The 19,162-nt window shown below is 38.6% G+C and overlaps 1 protein-coding gene across 3 annotated transcripts in view; it reads right to left on the reverse strand.

Annotated features, from left to right (window-relative positions):
* Positions 1-6: 6 nt before the first annotated feature.
* LOC131787384 (uncharacterized) overlaps positions 7-19,162 on the reverse strand; it is a 28,610-nt gene continuing 9,454 nt past the window's right edge. For 2 of the 3 annotated variants that reach the window (XM_066163659.1, XM_059104493.2), the window contains 29 exons: positions 18,825-18,992; positions 17,753-17,845; positions 17,575-17,649; positions 16,841-16,895; positions 16,099-16,195; positions 15,332-15,392; positions 14,739-14,836; positions 14,211-14,280; positions 13,578-13,647; positions 13,429-13,493; positions 13,020-13,082; positions 12,218-12,288; positions 10,583-11,577; positions 8,928-9,151; positions 8,333-8,441; positions 8,173-8,229; positions 7,318-7,429; positions 7,153-7,243; positions 6,228-6,314; positions 5,568-5,720; positions 5,085-5,214; positions 4,772-4,804; positions 4,458-4,561; positions 3,819-3,902; positions 3,273-3,415; positions 2,736-2,769; positions 2,447-2,545; positions 1,920-2,006; positions 7-1,338 (listed from right to left, as the gene is read on the reverse strand). In XM_066163659.1, coding sequence (XP_066019756.1) covers positions 991-1,338; positions 1,920-2,006; positions 2,447-2,545; positions 2,736-2,769; positions 3,273-3,415; positions 3,819-3,902; positions 4,458-4,561; positions 4,772-4,804; positions 5,085-5,214; positions 5,568-5,720; positions 6,228-6,314; positions 7,153-7,243; positions 7,318-7,429; positions 8,173-8,229; positions 8,333-8,441; positions 8,928-9,151; positions 10,583-11,577; positions 12,218-12,288; positions 13,020-13,082; positions 13,429-13,493; positions 13,578-13,647; positions 14,211-14,280; positions 14,739-14,836; positions 15,332-15,392; positions 16,099-16,195; positions 16,841-16,895; positions 17,575-17,649; positions 17,753-17,845; positions 18,825-18,992 — 3,876 coding nt within the window. In that variant the 3' untranslated portion in view covers positions 7-990. The remainder of the gene's footprint in view (positions 1,339-1,919; positions 2,007-2,446; positions 2,546-2,735; positions 2,770-3,272; positions 3,416-3,818; positions 3,903-4,457; positions 4,562-4,771; positions 4,805-5,084; positions 5,215-5,567; positions 5,721-6,227; positions 6,315-7,152; positions 7,244-7,317; positions 7,430-8,172; positions 8,230-8,332; positions 8,442-8,927; positions 9,152-10,582; positions 11,578-12,217; positions 12,289-13,019; positions 13,083-13,428; positions 13,494-13,577; positions 13,648-14,210; positions 14,281-14,738; positions 14,837-15,331; positions 15,393-16,098; positions 16,196-16,840; positions 16,896-17,574; positions 17,650-17,752; positions 17,846-18,824; positions 18,993-19,162) is intronic. The other variant, XM_066163660.1, reaches the window with a different exon arrangement.

The following is a 19,162-nucleotide window of genomic DNA, read 5'->3' on the forward strand; positions in this document are numbered from 1 at the left end:
AACATCTTGGACTAAAATGTTTATTACAATGATGCATGATTATAATTCATAATATTGTAATATTTCGCAAGTTCCTTTACATCGCATGAGTCGTTTAAAATAATTTATATTACCATCAGTTCTCTTAAGAGAGGTCTTAGGAGAGAAACTCCAAAAGATAAAAGTTGAGGAAAGATGCTGAGGGGCAAAGCTACGACTGACGCTGAGGTCTTCCAAGCAGCATGTGTGGTAAGAGACATACGGTTACATTGTACAAACATAACAGTTAAGCAGATTGCGTGAAATCTCTCTTTCATGTCTATGAAAAGACGCTCTAACAAAATAATGAATTAATAAACATTTAACTTGAATCAATAATTATCCCGGCACAATCTTGGGAATAGCCTGAATGATGCAGATGTAAACCATTTTCATGAATTTTAAGTATCTTTTTCATTTTTGACCCGTATTTTCTTCCTTTCATTCGTTTATATTAATAATTGCATGGTTTTATAATAATAACAATACGCGACACTTTGAGAAGAGTTTATGCCAAGTAACATACACGAATGCATGGTACGCCAGTTACTATGTAGATCAATAAATAATTCACACAGAATAAAGAGCCTCTTCAACTGAAGCAAAATTTCCAATTAAAGTTAGAGTTTCTATTTCAAAGAAAAGAGGATAGCTCTAGTGTAAATTTGATATTTAAAAATCGGCGCGTGGCCTGGCCCCAGTTGTTTGAACAAGTCTCATAATGAAATCCAAGACTGTCGTCAAATTTAATTTCAGAATGTTATTTTCGTTTCCTCTTTATTTCTTCCCACTTTGTGTAATTCTCAAGCTTGAAATCACACTGAGCGAAATAATCTCTGATTGGATCTAACTCTTGGATCATCCCCATTATCAAAAAGCAGGACCAGAATTAATCTCGGTCTCAAGTCGTGAAATTAACCTGATTGATCGCATGCTCTTACAAAAATTTATCCCTGAGTTATTTGTGAGCCTTCAGTTCCGTTTGTCAGTGTAAAATGACATGGCTTCTTTCCATGCGCAGGCCTCCTCAGCAGTTGCCGCTCGCAAGCTCCAGTCTCTATCGTCGGTTTTAATGAGAACTATTAGAGGGTCGTTAGGGTCTATTTCTAAGGGGCAGCCTCTCAAATAGATGGAATTGATAGGTTTCCCGCCATCAGCTTTTTTGTAATAATTAAGATATCCTGTGTCTGTGAGCTCGAAATATCTGTTGTCCCATTTTGGAGTATGATGTTTTCCTCCGCTGAGCTTGCCAAGGAAACCGCTCCGTGTGGGTTTGGGATTTGCTCTCCCTTGTGGTTTTGGCGGCAATTTGATACTCAACTGAAAAAGAAAGTTAGTTATACATTCAAACCCAAAGGAATATCAAACAATAAAATATCCTTTAAAAACTCCGCACACTGTTACGAACAGTGATAAAATCTTATAAAATTATCATCATATCTTGTGAGACAACATTGCATGTAATGAGGAAAACATCCAAGACCTACAAATAAAACTCCACCCAGCGCCTCGTGTCCGAAAAAAAAAACAAAAACAAAAAAAACCGGCAGACGATTACTACTTCAGTGGATGGTTTTACCACTTTTTTAATCCGGGGTCTGGTAATAAATTTTAGTTTCCACTAAGGTTAGTCCTTAACCCCAAAGATCTGATTGTTAATTCTAACCTCTAGCTGCTACACACTTCCTTGTAAATTAGTTTAAGATAATTTGGTTTTGGATAAATGGAGCAACTTTTATCTGATCAATTTAAATATTCTCATGACCTATTTACTGGATAGCGTATGGACGTTATAAGTAGAAGTTACGTGTTAATCACCTCTGAGAGTTAAAGGATTATGATGTTTTTCTAACCTCACCACTTAAAACAAAAACCGCTCTCCTCTAATAAAATATTATTACCTGTTTATGGATGACAGGGAGTGGTGCATGAGGTGAAGTGTTTGTATCTTTATTTGACGGCTTCCTTTCAAGAAATAAGTCTCTGTTCTGAAAGAAAAAGCAGAGATATTTTCTTGAAAAAAAATACAACTCGAAGACAGCGAGAGCGGGAACTTTTCGGTCATTTGACGGTGTTCTGTTCAGTCCACGAGACTAATCGGTTAGTTTGCCCTCAACGGTAATGGACCAGTGTGAAGTTCCAAAACTGTGACTGTTCAGTTTTATTTCGACTGTATTCGTCCGTATACTCCCAAATGCAGGTTGGTTACAATTGTAACTAATTGTGAGTGTCACGAGACCCGAGTGAGGGAGGGCTGTCGGGTACTTTACATTCGGTGCGTATGGCAGTCGTTATTTTATTCATCTTACTGAAACAACAGTTGTATAAAACGAGCCTAAACTATTTTTCTGTTGAATAAACATGAACACGAACAAAGAATTAACATAACTATCAACGAGTTCCTTTTTTATTAAACCTGCTTGCTCACCTCACCATTCCGACTGGTTTTGTTTCCATCAATATTGTCATGACCGGAGGTAGTTGATGTTGTCGAAAAAGAACTCATAGAGGCCACTGAAGTTGAGTCCTAGAAAAAGCACAAAAAGTAAGCGATGATCCAGTTTTGCCTCAAGACAGAACTCACACTTCACAAAATTAATATTTATATTTCAATGCTATTTATGAGAAAACACGAGTCCTAGGTGGAAGCTTTCGCAAGGAATTAAGAAGACAATGAGTAAAACGTCGTTTAGCATAGAATGATAAAAAACACTTACATTGATCGACTTCTGCCTCTGTGCGATGGCCTCACTGAAAAACAATGAGAAGAATCAAGATAACTCTACCGCTACTCTCGTGCAATAGGCAAGAAGTGCATTGCTGGCGTTAATTCTCCGCATTGGATAAGTCTGGCGAAACCACAATTGAACATATCGCAGACAGGACCCCTCTCCCTCAATTCTTCCTTGCGTGACCTTCGTGTGAGACTTGCATTACTCAAACGCAGCGCTTTCGAACGTTTGCGTTTACTTATCGATTTACAAGCTACCTCTCTATTAGTTAAGGATAAATTGGCTGAAACATAATAGATCTCAATGCCAAGATTGCACAGAACAGCATCAGCCTCCATAAATGTTTTTACTTTTCGTTGCAAATTGGTACATCACACAAAAAAAATAATTTCTTCTAAGTTTGGTACCTTTGCCGCACCAGTGCCCCTCCGTTCAACCCTCGCGCCTTACATGGTCACACAACTGAAAACGTTGTCATTGGCCTCAATTCACATAAAACAGGTACCTTACATTACATCTCACCTGAGGCCCTCCAGTTTGATACCCTTGTTGTGCTTACTGCCCTGATTCTGTTCTTTCAACGCTTTTTTGAACTGTGTCATAAAAGTGCTGATAGGTCCAAAAATTTCCTCTGAATCACTGCTCTGAGACTCACCAAAAGAAACCTGTTAAGACAAGAGTAAACTGCCATCAGTTGGCGTAACGCTGTGCTAACCCCTTTAACCTAACATCGGTATACATATTCTCCATACTGCTCCCTATACTTTCCTTGGATTCTGACAAGGAGAATTTGTTTAACAATCAAGACCTTCTTTAGTTGGTGATCATTTCCTCTCTTCCAGTGACCTTAATGTGTAATTCAAGGGTGATATTGTACAGAGAAAAAAAATAACAGTTAGGTGTCGAAGGGTACTGTACAGAGACAAATCCTTATGGGTCTAAGACCCAACAGCAGCTAGTAAAGAAAGGAGCAGGTTTTAAAAGCAAAGCTTCTCCATTGGTGTTCTCCAAGGCATGCGCATAATTGATTTAGCCAATTAACTTGCATTTTCATTTAGATTTTCTTACCAAAACCTTGTTGTAAATCTGTTTCATCTGCTTGCACTGATCACACAAATCATTTAGCTTCTGCTCATATTCATTCACAAAGGACTGAGGGTAGATTGTTAAAGAGAAACCATACAAGGGCATTGAAATACCTCTTTATAGCACAGGAGGCCACAACTTACATAGCAACTCGAATTCGCAGGACAACAAAAAAATTGAGATGGTGAAGTCTTTGAAATCGTAACTGTTAATCTAATGCTCATTTCTCTGAAATGGAACATGCACTGAGCTTTGGTCTGGTCCATTTGATGCCTCTGCTTCAGCAGTTGGGGGGGGGGGGTAACCATCCTTTTCGAGGCCCTTCAGTTAAAGAACCTGTATAGGTTTCGGTTTATTGACTTGTTAGCTCATATACAACCCCCACATATTCCTCGTGAGTTTTAAAAGTTATTTAAAACTGTTACTTTAAGGTCAATTTATATTTGTCCACAAAGGCTGACCTCCATGGTGACGGCGGAGAAAATCGTGACCAAGCGTCACAAAGAGTTACCAAGTGTAGACAAATCGTGACCGAAGTGTGCGTGACCGAGACACTCGTTCTGGAAGCTTTTAGATATGTAAAGATGATACTTTTTAGTTTAAACTTAACGCAAAGGATACTTCCACATCGTTGTGCAGTTTGACATCCTTTGGATTTGTCTGGTTACGCTTCAAAAACAGTTCACTCGAGTGTTTCTTGATTTTAATCAGGTCCTTCTTCATCACTGCATAGTAAAAAGGAAATAATCACTAAGGCGTGACACTTTCTTCTGTAGAATCAAATAATTTATTGAATGGAACTAATCCAGGAGTAGGAGTCACAGAAAAGTAAGAAGACACCGCGGTTTCAATTAAATTCTGTTGTGTAAACTTGACCAAACATGAAGTGCTGCGTTAAAGATGAGCGGATTGATAAAATAAAAGACTTAACAAACCTTCCACTTCAGCAAACAGGGCTTTAGATGAACCTATGTCGAGAAAAAAAGTGAGAAAAGAAAAATAGTAAGTCCTTAAATACTCAGATGCGATTGTTGCAGAGAGATCCCATCAAATTGGTCTTCTACCATACGATCTTCATCGGCTTGAGGAAGTAAGTGAGAAGAAGCAAGAAGATATCCTCCCTCTCCCTAGGCTCAAGATTTCCCTGTTTCCACCCCGCTTAGTTTAAACCAGATAATTTTCTCTCAACCTTGCTTGCACATTAACCGATATTTTCATAAGAGTTAAATTTTCAATATTTTAACTCACACGTAGCAGCTTTCTGAACGGTTTTCAATTCGTCCGTGAAATTCAACGCTTCTGGATTGGACTGCTGTAGTTGAAGGATAAGGAACTTGAGGAGGTTGTACTTCTTGTTATTTCCGCGGATATCTGCCATCTGCGAATGTAACACAAAAACTCAAGAGCTCAGAATCCAGGAGTCTTTGATGAGCTTGAAAATTAGCTCTTCTAGCCTCAGTTTTGTCGTGGCCAAAAAAGCTGACTTTTGGGGCTAGCCATTTAAGAAAAAGGAGTCTATGGCTGCGCTATCCCGCGTGATTTCAAGAGTCTGCAATAAACCAATGGCTTTCAAAATTCTCGCGGCGCGCATTTCGCGAGTACTACGTGCTAGAGCAAGATAATCCACCGGCCAAAACCAAATGACAAGAACAGTTCTGCTGGTAATAGGAACAGTGTTAAGTTTGACGGGCCAATTCTGACCACTGGTGAGTCGCCCTAGTAACAGGTTACCTTTGGTAAGGAATGAAGCCTAAACCCATATGCACCTCCTCTGGTACTTCCCGTGTTCAGAATGTTTCCAACTGACAACACGTATTCCAACATGAGCTGAAAGTTTTTGCTGTTGTAAAGTTCACTGCAAGCTTGCAAAAGATTATTCACATTCTGAAAAAGAAAAAAATGATCAATATTAAATTTAACATTGACCCCGTTTGTCGAAAATTCCAACTGAAAAGTGTACAGCGTTATCTTGGGGTGTTGCAACGAAAACCACCTTCCTGAAAAAAAAAAGCCGAGTTCTCACTGACTGGCGTCCTGTGATATTTCCTTTGTTCTTATTCTTGGTTGTTGTGAATACCCACAGGCGTTCTAAGGAACCGGTCAGTTTATCGCCTGGTAGGATCGGAGGATTTTGGTTGTGGCACTATTAAATTCACCTGATCCCCTCTAAGGCTCTGTAATATTCATATCTGGACCCCCTCCCCCCCCGAAAATCTTCCGCGCCGCCCCTTCTACCCCCTCGGCGATAAAGAATGACTCGTTCTGAAGTCTTTGTTTCACTTCAGGAGTAACACGTGTTTTTGAATTGTTTAAAAACCTGCTTACCATCTGCAGACGTGTGTAGTTGTTCTCGCTTGCATCAGATTTCTAAGCCATAGTAAAGATACTTACCGGTGCAAGATCTTCAAACTGTTGGGGAAACTCCATGATGACAAGCAATAAATCCAAACGTTTCTCCAGGTCGTTTATCTCACAAAGCTTATCAAGAAGAAAGAGACCAAAGAAAAATTCGATATAAAAAACCCATAACTCTTGAAAAATATTACGTATAACGTAATAGTTATTACGGGAGGGGGGAGGAAAACGTATCTTCAATGATTCCTTTGCCTTTCAGGGCTGGGTTGTTCAAAACACGATTACATTAGCCCAAGGTTAGTGTAAATTTTAAATTCAGTTTTAGAGCTCTGCAAAGGGATTTTCGTTTGGACTTTTTTCCCACCTAGTTCCGTGTTATATTGAAATAAAACCAAACAAAACCTCAAAATATCTTTTCCGTAATACATAAAAGCCATGATCACCTTTTAATCCTAGATTGATTAACCCCCTTCGAGCAACCTTGCCCTTGGGTCCGTTTCACGAAAGTCCCGATAACTTAACAGGCCCAAAACCATATTTTAAAATCAAAATTTAAACAATAGAGAGGCAGTTTCTGGCACCCTAACCAGTCCATTTGTTTCTTTAGTTGAAAGTTTTATTATTTAATTCAAAACTTTTTAAGTTACCGAGGCCCGTTTCTCTCTGTTACTCGAGGGTAACTTGACGGGCCCGTAAAACTGTTCTGTCTTCATTCAAGAGAAGGGTTTAGGGTTAAGGTGCCAGAAACTGCTATTGTTTAAATATTGATTTTAAAATATAGTTTCGGGCCCCTTACCGGGACTTTCGAGAGACGGGTTCCTGGTCTCTAAAAGCACTCTACACCCGAGTCCTTCCCTACAACTGCGAAGCAAGACCTTATTTGCCATCAAATTAAAATCAGAACTTCGCATAATTCGTTAGAGACGCCAAATGTTATTCAAATAGTGTCTTCTGTTGTTACCTTCTTCATAAATTGATCCGCTGGCACCAATGTGCTGGGATCTTCCTTGTAGTTCTTGTACATCTCAAATTCTTCAGCTGATGGAAGAAACCTAATGATTGAAATAAATCAATTTAATCCAACAACTACACAGCAATCACCTGAACAAGATTAGCATTTTGTTACCTTTTCAAAGCGATCACCTGATCCATAGGTAGGGCGCCATCTTCTTCTCTGAACACACTCAGCTTCTCGTCAATCTCCTTGGTGCTCAGTTTGAACCCACTCAGGAAAATTCCTAGGGGGGAAAAAATTACAATTATTAGAGACTAGGCGCTAGCTTTTTAGAAATTTAGAGAAGTGAAATGTTATATTTAACGCAATTCTTCTATAAGCTCCACCGCTTCTTTGCATCCTTACGGTGTCAGACGAAACAAGTCAGTTCTCAGAGTGGAAAAAATAAAACGCTTACCAACGCTCTAAAATCTATATTTCAAAGTGCGGGTGTGAGTTTATACCACGAAACACAGTAATATAAGAATGACTTTAGAATACGAAGACTTTGTTTTCAATCAACCTTTTGACACAAGTCAATTTAGAGAATTATTCAACGTAGTGTTGTAGAAACCAAGCCGAAGTAATTTCTATGGCCAATCAGAACAAAGGCACATATTCCCAAGAGACGAAGAGAAGGGAAAGTTCAGGCGGTCTTCAAAGTAAAGCACACGCAAACCCAGATAGCACAATTCAATCGTAGTTTTCAGTTGAGTGTCGAAAAACCAAAGTTATCACAACCACCAATCAGAACATCATCATTAACCAATGAGAACTCAAAGTAAAAAGAGGCAACCTGCTTGAAGCGCGGGAAAACGCGTAGTTCTTGATTTGATTGGTTGCGATGGTGGCGCAACTTTGCTCGACCAATCACAGAGCGAATTAAAGCAAAAACTAGGCAATCCCGGATAGCTTTCGATACTCAATTGAAAACTGAACTGCTCTGGTGACAAACAATTCGTTGAGGTAACGAGGATTATCACGCACCAAGATTCTGAGCTCGTTTTGGATCCAGTAACGTCTTCACCGTGGGTTTAGCGGGGGCTGTGGAAAAATAATGTGATACATTGTTAAAAACAGTTCCCAATAAACTAAGAAAGGATGTATGCTTCACTTCATGTTTTTCTTCCTCGTGAATCAAACCCACCACTAGGTATGGGTTTTTCCTTCTCCTCTATCTGGAACATTTCTTCCAGCAAATCCAAGTTTATGCTCTTTGTGCGATCAGCGGCTTGCATCCACATGGAGTTGGACACCTAAATAAGAAAAATTTAGATACTCTATATTAACTCACACCACAGTAAATGGTTTACACCCGAAGGTAACATTCGTTCGTGTAGTCTGATCGTCCTGGTGAGAGTAGTCTTAGGAAGGAATGCTGTCGGTGATAGTGACTGACGTTTTGACAACCTTGGCAGAATTCATCATCGAAGTTAAGAGATAGTTTTTGTTGGTTAGCAGCCGGCGTCAGATTCGTGTACACAAATTGGTCAGTTTTGCCGGGATGTTATTGTCTGTAAGACTAAGTACCGTAAGTTGACCAACTGACCGACTGACTTAAGATAAAATTTCTTCGGAGAGCCTGGGACTATACGTAGTTTCTATGTCATACACCATAAATCAGAGTGAGGGGCTTCAAAATGAATGGTGCGTAAACGGCAAAACGAATCCATAACCAAAATGTCCCTGCTTGGTCATGTATCTGGAAACATCTGCTCTAGTGCAAAAAATATTCTACTAACCATTTGCATCGGCACTGGTATCCAAAAAAAAGGTCGAAGTTTAACTCTGGCCTGGACTGCACAAGATTTTCCAGGAAGGCCACCTCCTAACAGGGGAGGAGGTGGGGGCACTCCTGGAGGGAGGGGAGGAGGAGGAGGCGGTGGATTGCTGCCCGAAGTAGGTCTATTATCTCCAATAGGTCTATTATCTCCAATAGGTCTATTATCTCCAATCTCTTCAGCAGCTTTGGAGGAAAAAAGACAAAGGGAACATTAGTTGCAAGTTTTCTGCACGTAATATTTGTTTGTCTAAAGTAAACTCAAATACGATTGTCCTGAATAGGGGAACTGCTTTCGATTTATGAATCTAACATTTTTAGAATTCTAACGACTCAATCAAAAATTTGCTGATTGAGGTTGTACTCGTTTGACTACTGACTACAATTCGATTTTTTATCGACCTTTCGAACTATTGATTTCTACAATCCAATATAAATAGATACACGTACGACTCAACGAAAATTGAGAGATATGATGACAGACGCAGAGAAGTAAAAATGGATATAAAATGCTGTTATCAGCAGCAACGCTTCAAAGAATTAACAACCGGCCAGTTATAAACAGTGAGGCTTTGCACGAGTAAGAATTGTGTAAGCATTATGATTAAAGGAGACCATAGCCACTGCAGTGCTCAGTCTTCACTCCTTTTCGATTTACCGAACAGCAGATACTTACCCACCTTTTTGCTGAACAAAATAAGATAAGAATACGAGATTAGACCCTATGTTTCCTCCTGCAAGATGTTATATGCACGTTAGTGATGCATAAACAGATTTAATGGATTCATTTTGAGGTTTACCCTTTCCACTTGCCTTCAGAAAAGAGAGAGGAAATTAAAGTTACATCCATCAGAAGTTCAGCAACTTTTTCAAATGAGCGGTGTTAACTGCCAGACTGATTCTCCAATGGATGAGTGAGGTATAAAAGGTATGAAAAACCTCTTGCAGTTTTTCCGAAAACATGAAGAGTCCCGTGACTTTGTCAGTCCTATGCAAACCTGCCATATGAGGCAGGTTTGCAATCTAAATGATTTCCAAATATGTAATTCGCTTCCTGTCGGTGTTTTTAGATGATAAGTTTAGGAGAATGGTTGTAAGAGCCGGAAAAGGTCAAGATGAAAACAACGACGCCGCACATTAGATGGAGACGTCCAAGAACGCGCACAATCTTCTGTTTTTGTGTCACGATAGGAATGAATTAAGTGATAGGATATTCATATTGGTCATTTGGCTCAACAATTTTATAATACAACAAAACATTGAGAACGGTCGAGTCCTAAACTCATATAAATTACAAGTAACAAAACAAAACAAAAACTATTGGGCTTCAGCAACACCACTCTAACCAATTATAGTTTTTAACTGCAAAGCGGCGATCTTCGCCAAAATCCAGCTTTTTTGACCAAACCCACCTGGCCAATAACGCCCTAATGTATCTAAGAGTTGCAACTGGTGGAATTTCTTGAGTCATATAATCTATAATCTTGCAACCGTGGGAGTGTTACTGACTGACAAAGACACGCAAAGAGAGATGAAGAGAGCTTTTGCAAAGTGTGAGATGAGTGAAAGATGTGAATGAACAGTTGCGCATGCCTCTTAAACAGCTAAATCACATACCATAGGTATGACTCAGATCAGAACCTTTCTCGTTCGGCATCTGTTTAGAAAGTAACACCACACCTTCTTTAGCTTCTTCCTCCTGCAAAACCTGCCGTCGCTCTTCGATTGCCTGCGCGAGACTCTCGCATCCCATCCCCCCAGAATCGATTTCAAGGTTACCATCCGTTGATTCACGTTCTGTGATATTCGTGGCGTCACCCTTCGTCTCCTGAGTCCCTGATGAAGCTATTTCATTTCCGATGTCAACAGATTCTTTTCTCTCCCCAGCAGAACCACCAAGGACAGTAGGTTCATTCGTCTCTCCAGTACAAGCCTCAGCAACACCATCCTTCGCTCCTAGAGTAGAAACACCATGCAGACCATCTGTCGCTCCTAACGGAATGTTTTTGATGTGGACATTATCGTAAATATCGGAGTCATCTATCGGGCTTATGACACTCACTGGTATAGGTGGCTGCATATAAATACTTGAGCTGTCATCTTCAATCACACCACTACCAGGTTTAGGTGGCCTTGGTGGTGTGTGTTCACCTACACTACCTCCTTTCGAACCTTCACGTTTTTGAGAACCGATTTCAACAGTTTCGTAGGGACCTGAAGAAGAACTGCTACTCCGTGAAGGCCTCACAGGTGGGACGATTTGTTGAGGCGTACATGGATCAATGTCACTAACTAGTGTGTTTGATAGTTCAGAAGGTTTATGAGGCCGTGGAGGGGGGCCACCGCTGACATGTGACGACTGAGCAACACCTGTGAGGGATGGCACGGGTGGAGGTTTTTTCGTCCGTTGTGGAGGTTCAACTTTTTCGTAACCATCTTCAGGTTGAGGTGGCAAGCTGGGTAGCCTGTCGCTGTCTTTTCTTCTCGGAGGCGAAGTATTGTTGAATTGAGGTATGCGTGTGCTGCTGTCTTTTAAAGAATCTTTTCTGCGTTGTGGTAAGACCACGACTCCATCTTTGTTAGAATCTTTCCTGGATTGAAGTACTTGTCTCCTAACAAAGAGAGAACAACGTAAGCCTTAGAGGGGCCAAGTTACATTATGTACACCTTGCAAAAGTTGCCTTATTCGCAACTAAAAAAAAATTGTGTCAATTTTCTCCATCCTTAATCACTCTCGTTCTTTTCTGTTACTTTCTCATCTTTACAGTGTTTTTACACAATAAGCTGAACTTTACGTGCATTTTGACTCGTTCTTTCGTTTGACCTATTGGAGGGCAGACGCATAGATGACGTCATCACTAACTCAATTTTGCTTTTTCGTAAAAAATTAAACGAACAGATTCCATGTTTCCGTGAGTCTGTACAGTAATAAATCACAAATGATGGCAACATGGAAATCCATTTGTCAAAGCTAGAATAACAAACTATTATTTCAAGGTTTCAAGGTATATTGTATAAGCAATTCTCCAGGACTCAAGACTCAAACCTTAGCCCCGTGAAAATTACGTCGTTTGCACTTCCTACAAACAAAAGGCCAATCATACGTGAACCTTTGATCGTCCAAGAAAGGTATGGGAGGGTGATTTTCAGACCTCAACACATGAAGATTTATTATTATACCCTGCATAAGTAGCTTTTTGGGGGTTGGGATTTATGCACGAACAACACTCAAAAATCAAAAAATTTTCTCACATTGTCCATGACAACACGCCTGTTTTGACTTGTGAATCCAAATTGCGCACAACATCTTTCACCTTCTTGACCTAAAATAAACATTCTACCGCGTGAGTGAGGGTTTGACGTGATACTGAGTAAAAGAAACTCCTGTGATGACGATGATGGTCCGACAAATATACAATCAGCATTTTTTGTAGCGAAAAATAACGTGTTAAGTTAACGATAATCACTATTGTAAGTGGATATAATAAATGGAGGTAACCTCGTTAACGCAATTTGAAAATGAATGTCAAAAATAACAAGGAAAATTTGGGGGTGTATTTTTCAGTACTTTACTCCTTCTGCCCCCCTTTCATTCATCGGAAAGCTCTCTTCAAATCAGAAACAGCCGACACTTTATTACTTAAGATTTCTCGCAATTCAAGTAATTTCCTCGTTTTAAAATAAGTGATCACGAGCCCCGTGTGATAGAGCAATTTTGGAGTTACTTAACTTTGCTCTATGATTGGTTCAAAAAGCTCACTCCTTCTTCTTAACCAATCAAATTTAAAACTAAAACCAATCGTGCCTTGGGACTCTCGCGTTTTTCCCGCGCTTCAGGAGGTTTGCTTGTTTCACTTTCATTCTCATTGGTTCCCTGGTAATATTTTCCTTGCTATGATTGGCTGTTGTAATTGTTTTGGTTTCGATCTTACGACACTCAGTCGAAAAGCGCTAAATTGTTCTTAGTTGCCATTGCCTCTCGGTTTTGGATTTATGGTCAACAACAATCACTCTCAGACATTTAAGTTTCTTGATCAATATAATTCTAATTTACCTGCACAGTAGCTTGAATTGGTGCGTTGACCACAGACAACACAGAACCTAACTGCTCCAACTCCTAAAACGAAACAAAATTTGAGTATAAAAATTTTCATGTATGTTTAAGAAACAAAAACAACACCAGCGACAACGACCATAGTTGTAAATTATGTATCAATCATTTAGTCAAGCTAGGGTTAAGTTTTCAAAACCAGATTAACATTTATCCCCTGATAGCTACATACAAAATCACATATTACCACGAAATTTAAATCTGGATTGACCATGTTTCGAACAAATCTTTCGGTAATTTATAAAATAAGATTTTACTTTGAAATAAATCCCGCATAGAGAGCGCGAAGAAGATTAAACAAAAAACCTGCCGCGTTCTATCAAAGAAATACGTTAAAAAAAAGAAGACATACTCTTTGAAGTGTTCTGACAACATCTTTAAGATACTTTTCCTGTTCTACTACAGAGGATGCAATGGCTGAAATAAAATGAAAAACAACAGTAAATGTTAAATTCCTGTGATACTTTTCATCATTTTGAAACAATTATCAAGGTACGTAACCTGCTTCATCAGGAACTGACGATACTGCTCTTGATTGACGGAAACTTATTTGGGAAGCTGTAGTTATAGCCTGAAAATTCAAATTTACAAGTTGTCACCAACTAGAATGTGCATAACTGTCGCATCATGTTGTTTGTGAAAATTGTTTTGCTTACATATATATTGTCTTCTCAGGCTAAGGAGAAAACTCTCGACAAGGTGACCTAACGACAAAAGAGTTCTGAAACGGAGACGTGTTTTGTTTAATTAAACGGCCTAGCCTCCCACGATTCCCCTATAGCTCAGCGATAAGGCATCCGAACTACTCAGTGGAAGGTCGTAGGTCCGGCTCCTGTTGGGAGCACTCTAAGTTCTTTTACTCCGAGTTTGCCTGTGTTATTTACTGAATAATATTATCTCTCAAGGAAAGTGCCAAATCAAATGAGATTTCTACCGTGCTATTAATGGATTAACGATCTAAAAAAGATTGCCCAACTACATTGGGACTGTCCAAACGGGCATTGACGCAAAAATGGACATAATGGTTATTCTAAATGAAATTAAAGCAATGGACGGTGCATGTATTATTTATAAGCAATTAGTATCACGATACTTATGAAATGAATAACATTGCATCTACTGCATGCAATAAACCTCAATCCATGAGTCTCTTTCTTTCTCAACAGCATTATCGCCCGCATTGTTCAGATTTAACACACGGAAACTGAAAGATGGAAATAACCACATATGTACAACACAATTTACATGTAGATGTTATTTGATTTGGATAAGTAACTGGTTAGTTACCGTTAATGAATGACTGAATGATAATACAACCTTAAAATATAGCACGATAAAGATGCAGTAAACAAAAAAAGTTTGTCAAGAATTTCATTTTTTTTTTTTTTGAAGTGTTGTTATATATAATGGCCTTGAAGGGTAGCTTGCAAGCAGGCCCTAATCGTTAATGCTGCAGAACGTGCGTTTTTCAATCTGTAGGAAGATTTGAGATGGGTCGCGGAGAGGTCCTTCCAGACCTCTGGCCAAGAACGTTATCAGGATCTTCAACAATTGGGCCCCTGGTTTGACTCTCACTCTCTAAATCCAGTGTTTAACACTCTGACCATTATGCCATCATATCTGGGGTATATGAAATGAGAAGCACTGGTTTTATCATCATACCTATATTCCTTCTTGCTTGTGATGATAATGAAAGCATTATGATCCACACTCTTGACTTCCGCCAGCCCAGGACCAAGCTTAACAATGTTCAAAGCAGCCTGCACACAAATTTAAACAAGTTGAAGGTAAATTAATTTACAGGTCCATTCATTAAAGAAGGAATTTCTTTATACGTTAAAATTGTCTGTCTGTATCAGCTAGTTTTTTTTAAATCATTGCTTTGTGTACACAATTTTAGGGGAAGAAAAGTTGTAGAGAACTCTAAAAAATAACCCCTGCATATTGAATAGGTCAGTCTGGGTGGTCAGTTCCAACTATTGATAAGCACCCCATGTGGTCCAATCGACTGAAAAAAAGTACCTCGGGATGTAGTAGAGATATATAGGATAAAGCAGAGTTGATACGTGGCTTGACACCAAGGCAAAGTGGTGACAACTCCCTCATCCATAGCCACTGCTCCATAGTAGCCCAGGTTCCCCCTTGCCCACTCACAGCCCCATTTACAATGCAATTTCTCAAAGAACGTTGATCAAGAACAAAATACAAGCCTATGTTCACTTTGTACAACTAACTACTGCTGTAAACAAACCCACCTGGCTTTCCTCTCCCAACTTAAAATATGATAATTCTCCTTGCTGGATGCGCAGCCATCGCCTACAAAATAAATAACAGAAGAATCTTGTCACATAACAAATCCACTTCCTGCTTCTCAGAATGCTTGTGGGATGTAATTCCTATTACCTTATTAATACGTACTTATTAATGGTGAGAAAAAGAACAAAAAGACATTGCCCAAACCATTGCTTCTGAAAAAACTTCAAGTTACATTTCTATTATATATTGTAAATTTAGCAAAACTCCTTACAAGTTGATAAATAGGAAGGTCTATTTTTTTTTAAAGGAGAAAATGACTTGTGAAGGCATAATTTGCTTCTTTTCTTGTCCAGGGGCTGTCAATAAGTTTGAAAGTGGAAAGTTTGAAAGGGTTTAGTAGTAGGTGGCCAAGTTATCATGGATGCCATATTAATTCATCACATTTCAAGCAAGAGTGAGTACTATTAGGTCATAATCATTCCATGGGTTCAACAAAGTTTGCCCAAAACTTGGAGCAAATTCTTAAAGTGGACGTGATTCACACATGTAAACATGTTGCTGGTAAATCATGCATTCACTTCCACTCAAAACTGGAGAATGGCTGTTGAAAATAGTTAGCTGTTTTGGCCAACTCTCTGCTCTACTTGACAGTTCTGAATTTCATTGCTAACCATCATTGTCTTCCTACCATGGACCTGCTCCCTGTAGCCATTAGCACTACAATGGCCCCTCCAATTAACTAGGTGGTCCAACAGCTTCTCCTTACCTTGGCCACATCATAAACGCTACACTGTGACCTTTCTTCTCGATCTGGCCTTCTTTGATAACTTTTGTAGTGTCAAGTGATGGTGCTTCAAATTCCCCTATTCAGTAAATGAAAACAATTGATTACTGTTGTGAAACAGGTGTGTCAAAATAAGAAAGGCAAAGTTATTGTGCCAACAAGAAAGTGATGAGCCCAAGACTGTTGTCAATCACAAAGTACAAGAATACAGTATTTCCCCCAATCAGTACCCACCCTCCTTCCATAATGTCAAACAAGCACCCCTCTCAAATAAGCACCCCTCCTCCTCCCTCACTTTCTTAATTGAATAGGGATACAAGGGAAACCTGGTTCTACTTCCACTTTATTTATAACTTTTGCAGCTTCAACTAAAGAAGAATCAGTAACAGAAAGTAATAAGTATTCCCCCTCCCCTCAATTAAGTGCCCTCTATTCACTAAATGCCCCTCCTTTTAGCCAAAATTTTAAACAAGCACGCAGTTGCTTATTTGAGGAAACATGCAACATAGCTTTCATCACTGCCATGTGCCATTCCTTGTTCATTTCATTATCCTCAGAACTCTCCTTACGGGATTTCTCTCTATATCATAGAATGCATTATTCTTTAATCATCTGACTAGCTTGATACAAGATTAATTTCATAATTTATTTGGAAACATTTTGAATCCAACTGAAGTGAACTGTTTTTTTTGGTAATGAGCAAGTCATAGAATGAAAGATTTACCATCTGGTTCATCTCCTCTGCTCTGTGTCACGATAGAATCCAGTAGATGACAAATCTGTTTGAGAAATTAAGACAAAACATTTCTGATACACCTGATTTTGAAGAGTAAATTATTCATAGATTGGGCTATGACTATTCTTCTTGCCTGTCTCTGCAAATGCTACAATTCTAGTTCAACTCTTTTCAATCTAATGTTGTTATTGTCTCTGAAGTGTTGTTGTTGTTGTGGTTGTTGTTGCTGTTGTGGTTGTTGTTGCTGTTGTGGTTGTTGTTGTTGTTGTTGTTGTTGTTATTGTCCTTTTTGCTGTCATCCTCAATATCGTCATGGTCATAGCTGTTGTCATGGTCTTTGTCACTGTTAGTACCATTTTCATTGCTAACACTTCAGTTCAGCAATTTCTCTTCACTTGTGCAAGTGCCTGATACACTTTTAATTTGTCATCATAGTGCTATGCAACAACTTTACAAAAGTACAAATGGATAACACTTGGCCACCTTTACCTCAATCTTGCAAAACAAAATATTGTCAGGGAACTCACATTTTAAACAATAACCATGTTTCATAATCTCCCACCTACAATACAAGTCCACATGCAAGAGGAAACTGCTAACCTATTCATGGTCAGAAAGTCACATAAAATTTACATGAAAATCATAACATAATTAATTAAAATAAATATCATCTTGTTATCTCCACAGTTTTCAGATAAGAAAATCAATAACCATGTACCAACCTTGTTTTTCTCCTCAATACTGTCAGCATCAAGTTCATAATCACTTTCAAGATAAATGTAAAATCTCACACCATCCTAGAATTAAAAAGTTGCACGTTGTTGTTTTAACAGTAATCAAGAAAAGTTATCAGGTTAACAGATATTTTTAACATGTCACTGCATGATGTAATTAACTCACCTCACTGTCAAACCCTTTGATATCAGTGAATGCAAATTTCTTGTTTCTGTTTCCTTTCTGAATGATACACAGCACCTTCTCTTGAAAATCAAACTGGAAAAAAAGGAAACATTTTTTAAAAATGGAACAATTGAAACCTGAAAGATCTGACTGACTGCCTTCCTTCCTGAATGCCTAACATTAAAAAAAAAACAAATACAACAAAGAGATAAACAGGCAGATTAACAATGGATGAACAAGTTGATTCCATCAAAAACTTTAAGTGATTTACAGGCAGAATGAGTAGCAGCACTCTCAAGTCCTTTTGCTGGCAAAGAGTGAGATGCCATGGGTATCACCTATTTAGGGTAGAGGGGGGGAGGGTGTAGAAGCATGTTCCCCAGGAACATTGAGAAAAAATGAAGTAGCAAAGTGCATTCCTTCAATCTGTGCAAGAAATTCTACTGCTGAAAAGTGTTAGAGGCATGCACATAAGAAACAAGGAGTAAATTATATTAAGAAAGACAATCAGAGTACTTAACGAAAACAACAGTTCGCCATATCAAAATCAACAGAATAAATCTGAAACCTTAAATGAGTTAGAAATGGATTTACCATGAAAGCATAAGTCAGATTAAATTTGTTTGCATCAGTCTTACACTTGATGCATGAGACTTGAGAGCTCTACTTAAGACTGAATAAAAGGTAAAACAAAGACACAAATAAGCAAATGAGCAAGAGTGTACAAGCAAACAAGCAAAAAAGGCAACAAAGATAAAAAGAACAAAGAAAGGAAGAAATGAGATGAAAAAAAAACAAATAAAAACAAAAGATATATTAAAACATAAGTTAACCATTTAATTCCCAAGATCTGATTGTTAATTCTCCCCTCTGGCTGCCACACATTCCCTTGCAAACCAGTTATAAGAATTTGGTGTTAAATCAAGATCACAACTTCTACTTGATAAGTTTGAATGTTCTCATTACCTGTTTGCTGGATAAGTTGTATGGATATTATAAGGAGAAGATTCATGATAATCACTTCTGAGAGTTAAAGGATTAAGAGCTGTAAACTTGTTTTAGCAAGTCAAACCTGTAAAATTCTCCTAGATAGACTTGTCTTGTCCCTGCCATACTTGTACACTCCAAAATTAAAGATCTTCTCTTCTCCATTCCCATCATCATTTGTTGGTTCAGGAGAAGCAATCACTCCAAGAGTTTTTGCCTCCTTCATAGCTTCTTCAACAGACCATATCCCTTCCTAATAACAATATTAATTAAATTAATTTAATATTGTTTGAGCCAATGCCACAGTAAGAAATTGATTTTTTTTAATATTTATTAAAAATTTATCAGCCTTGTTCCTGTGGTCCTAGCTTACTGAGATCACTTAAACCCTATTGACAACCTAAATTGTGGTCCTCATTAAAG

This window comes from Pocillopora verrucosa, chromosome 3 (assembly GCF_036669915.1).
Source record: "Pocillopora verrucosa isolate sample1 chromosome 3, ASM3666991v2, whole genome shotgun sequence".
Taxonomy (NCBI): domain Eukaryota; kingdom Metazoa; phylum Cnidaria; class Anthozoa; order Scleractinia; family Pocilloporidae; genus Pocillopora; species Pocillopora verrucosa.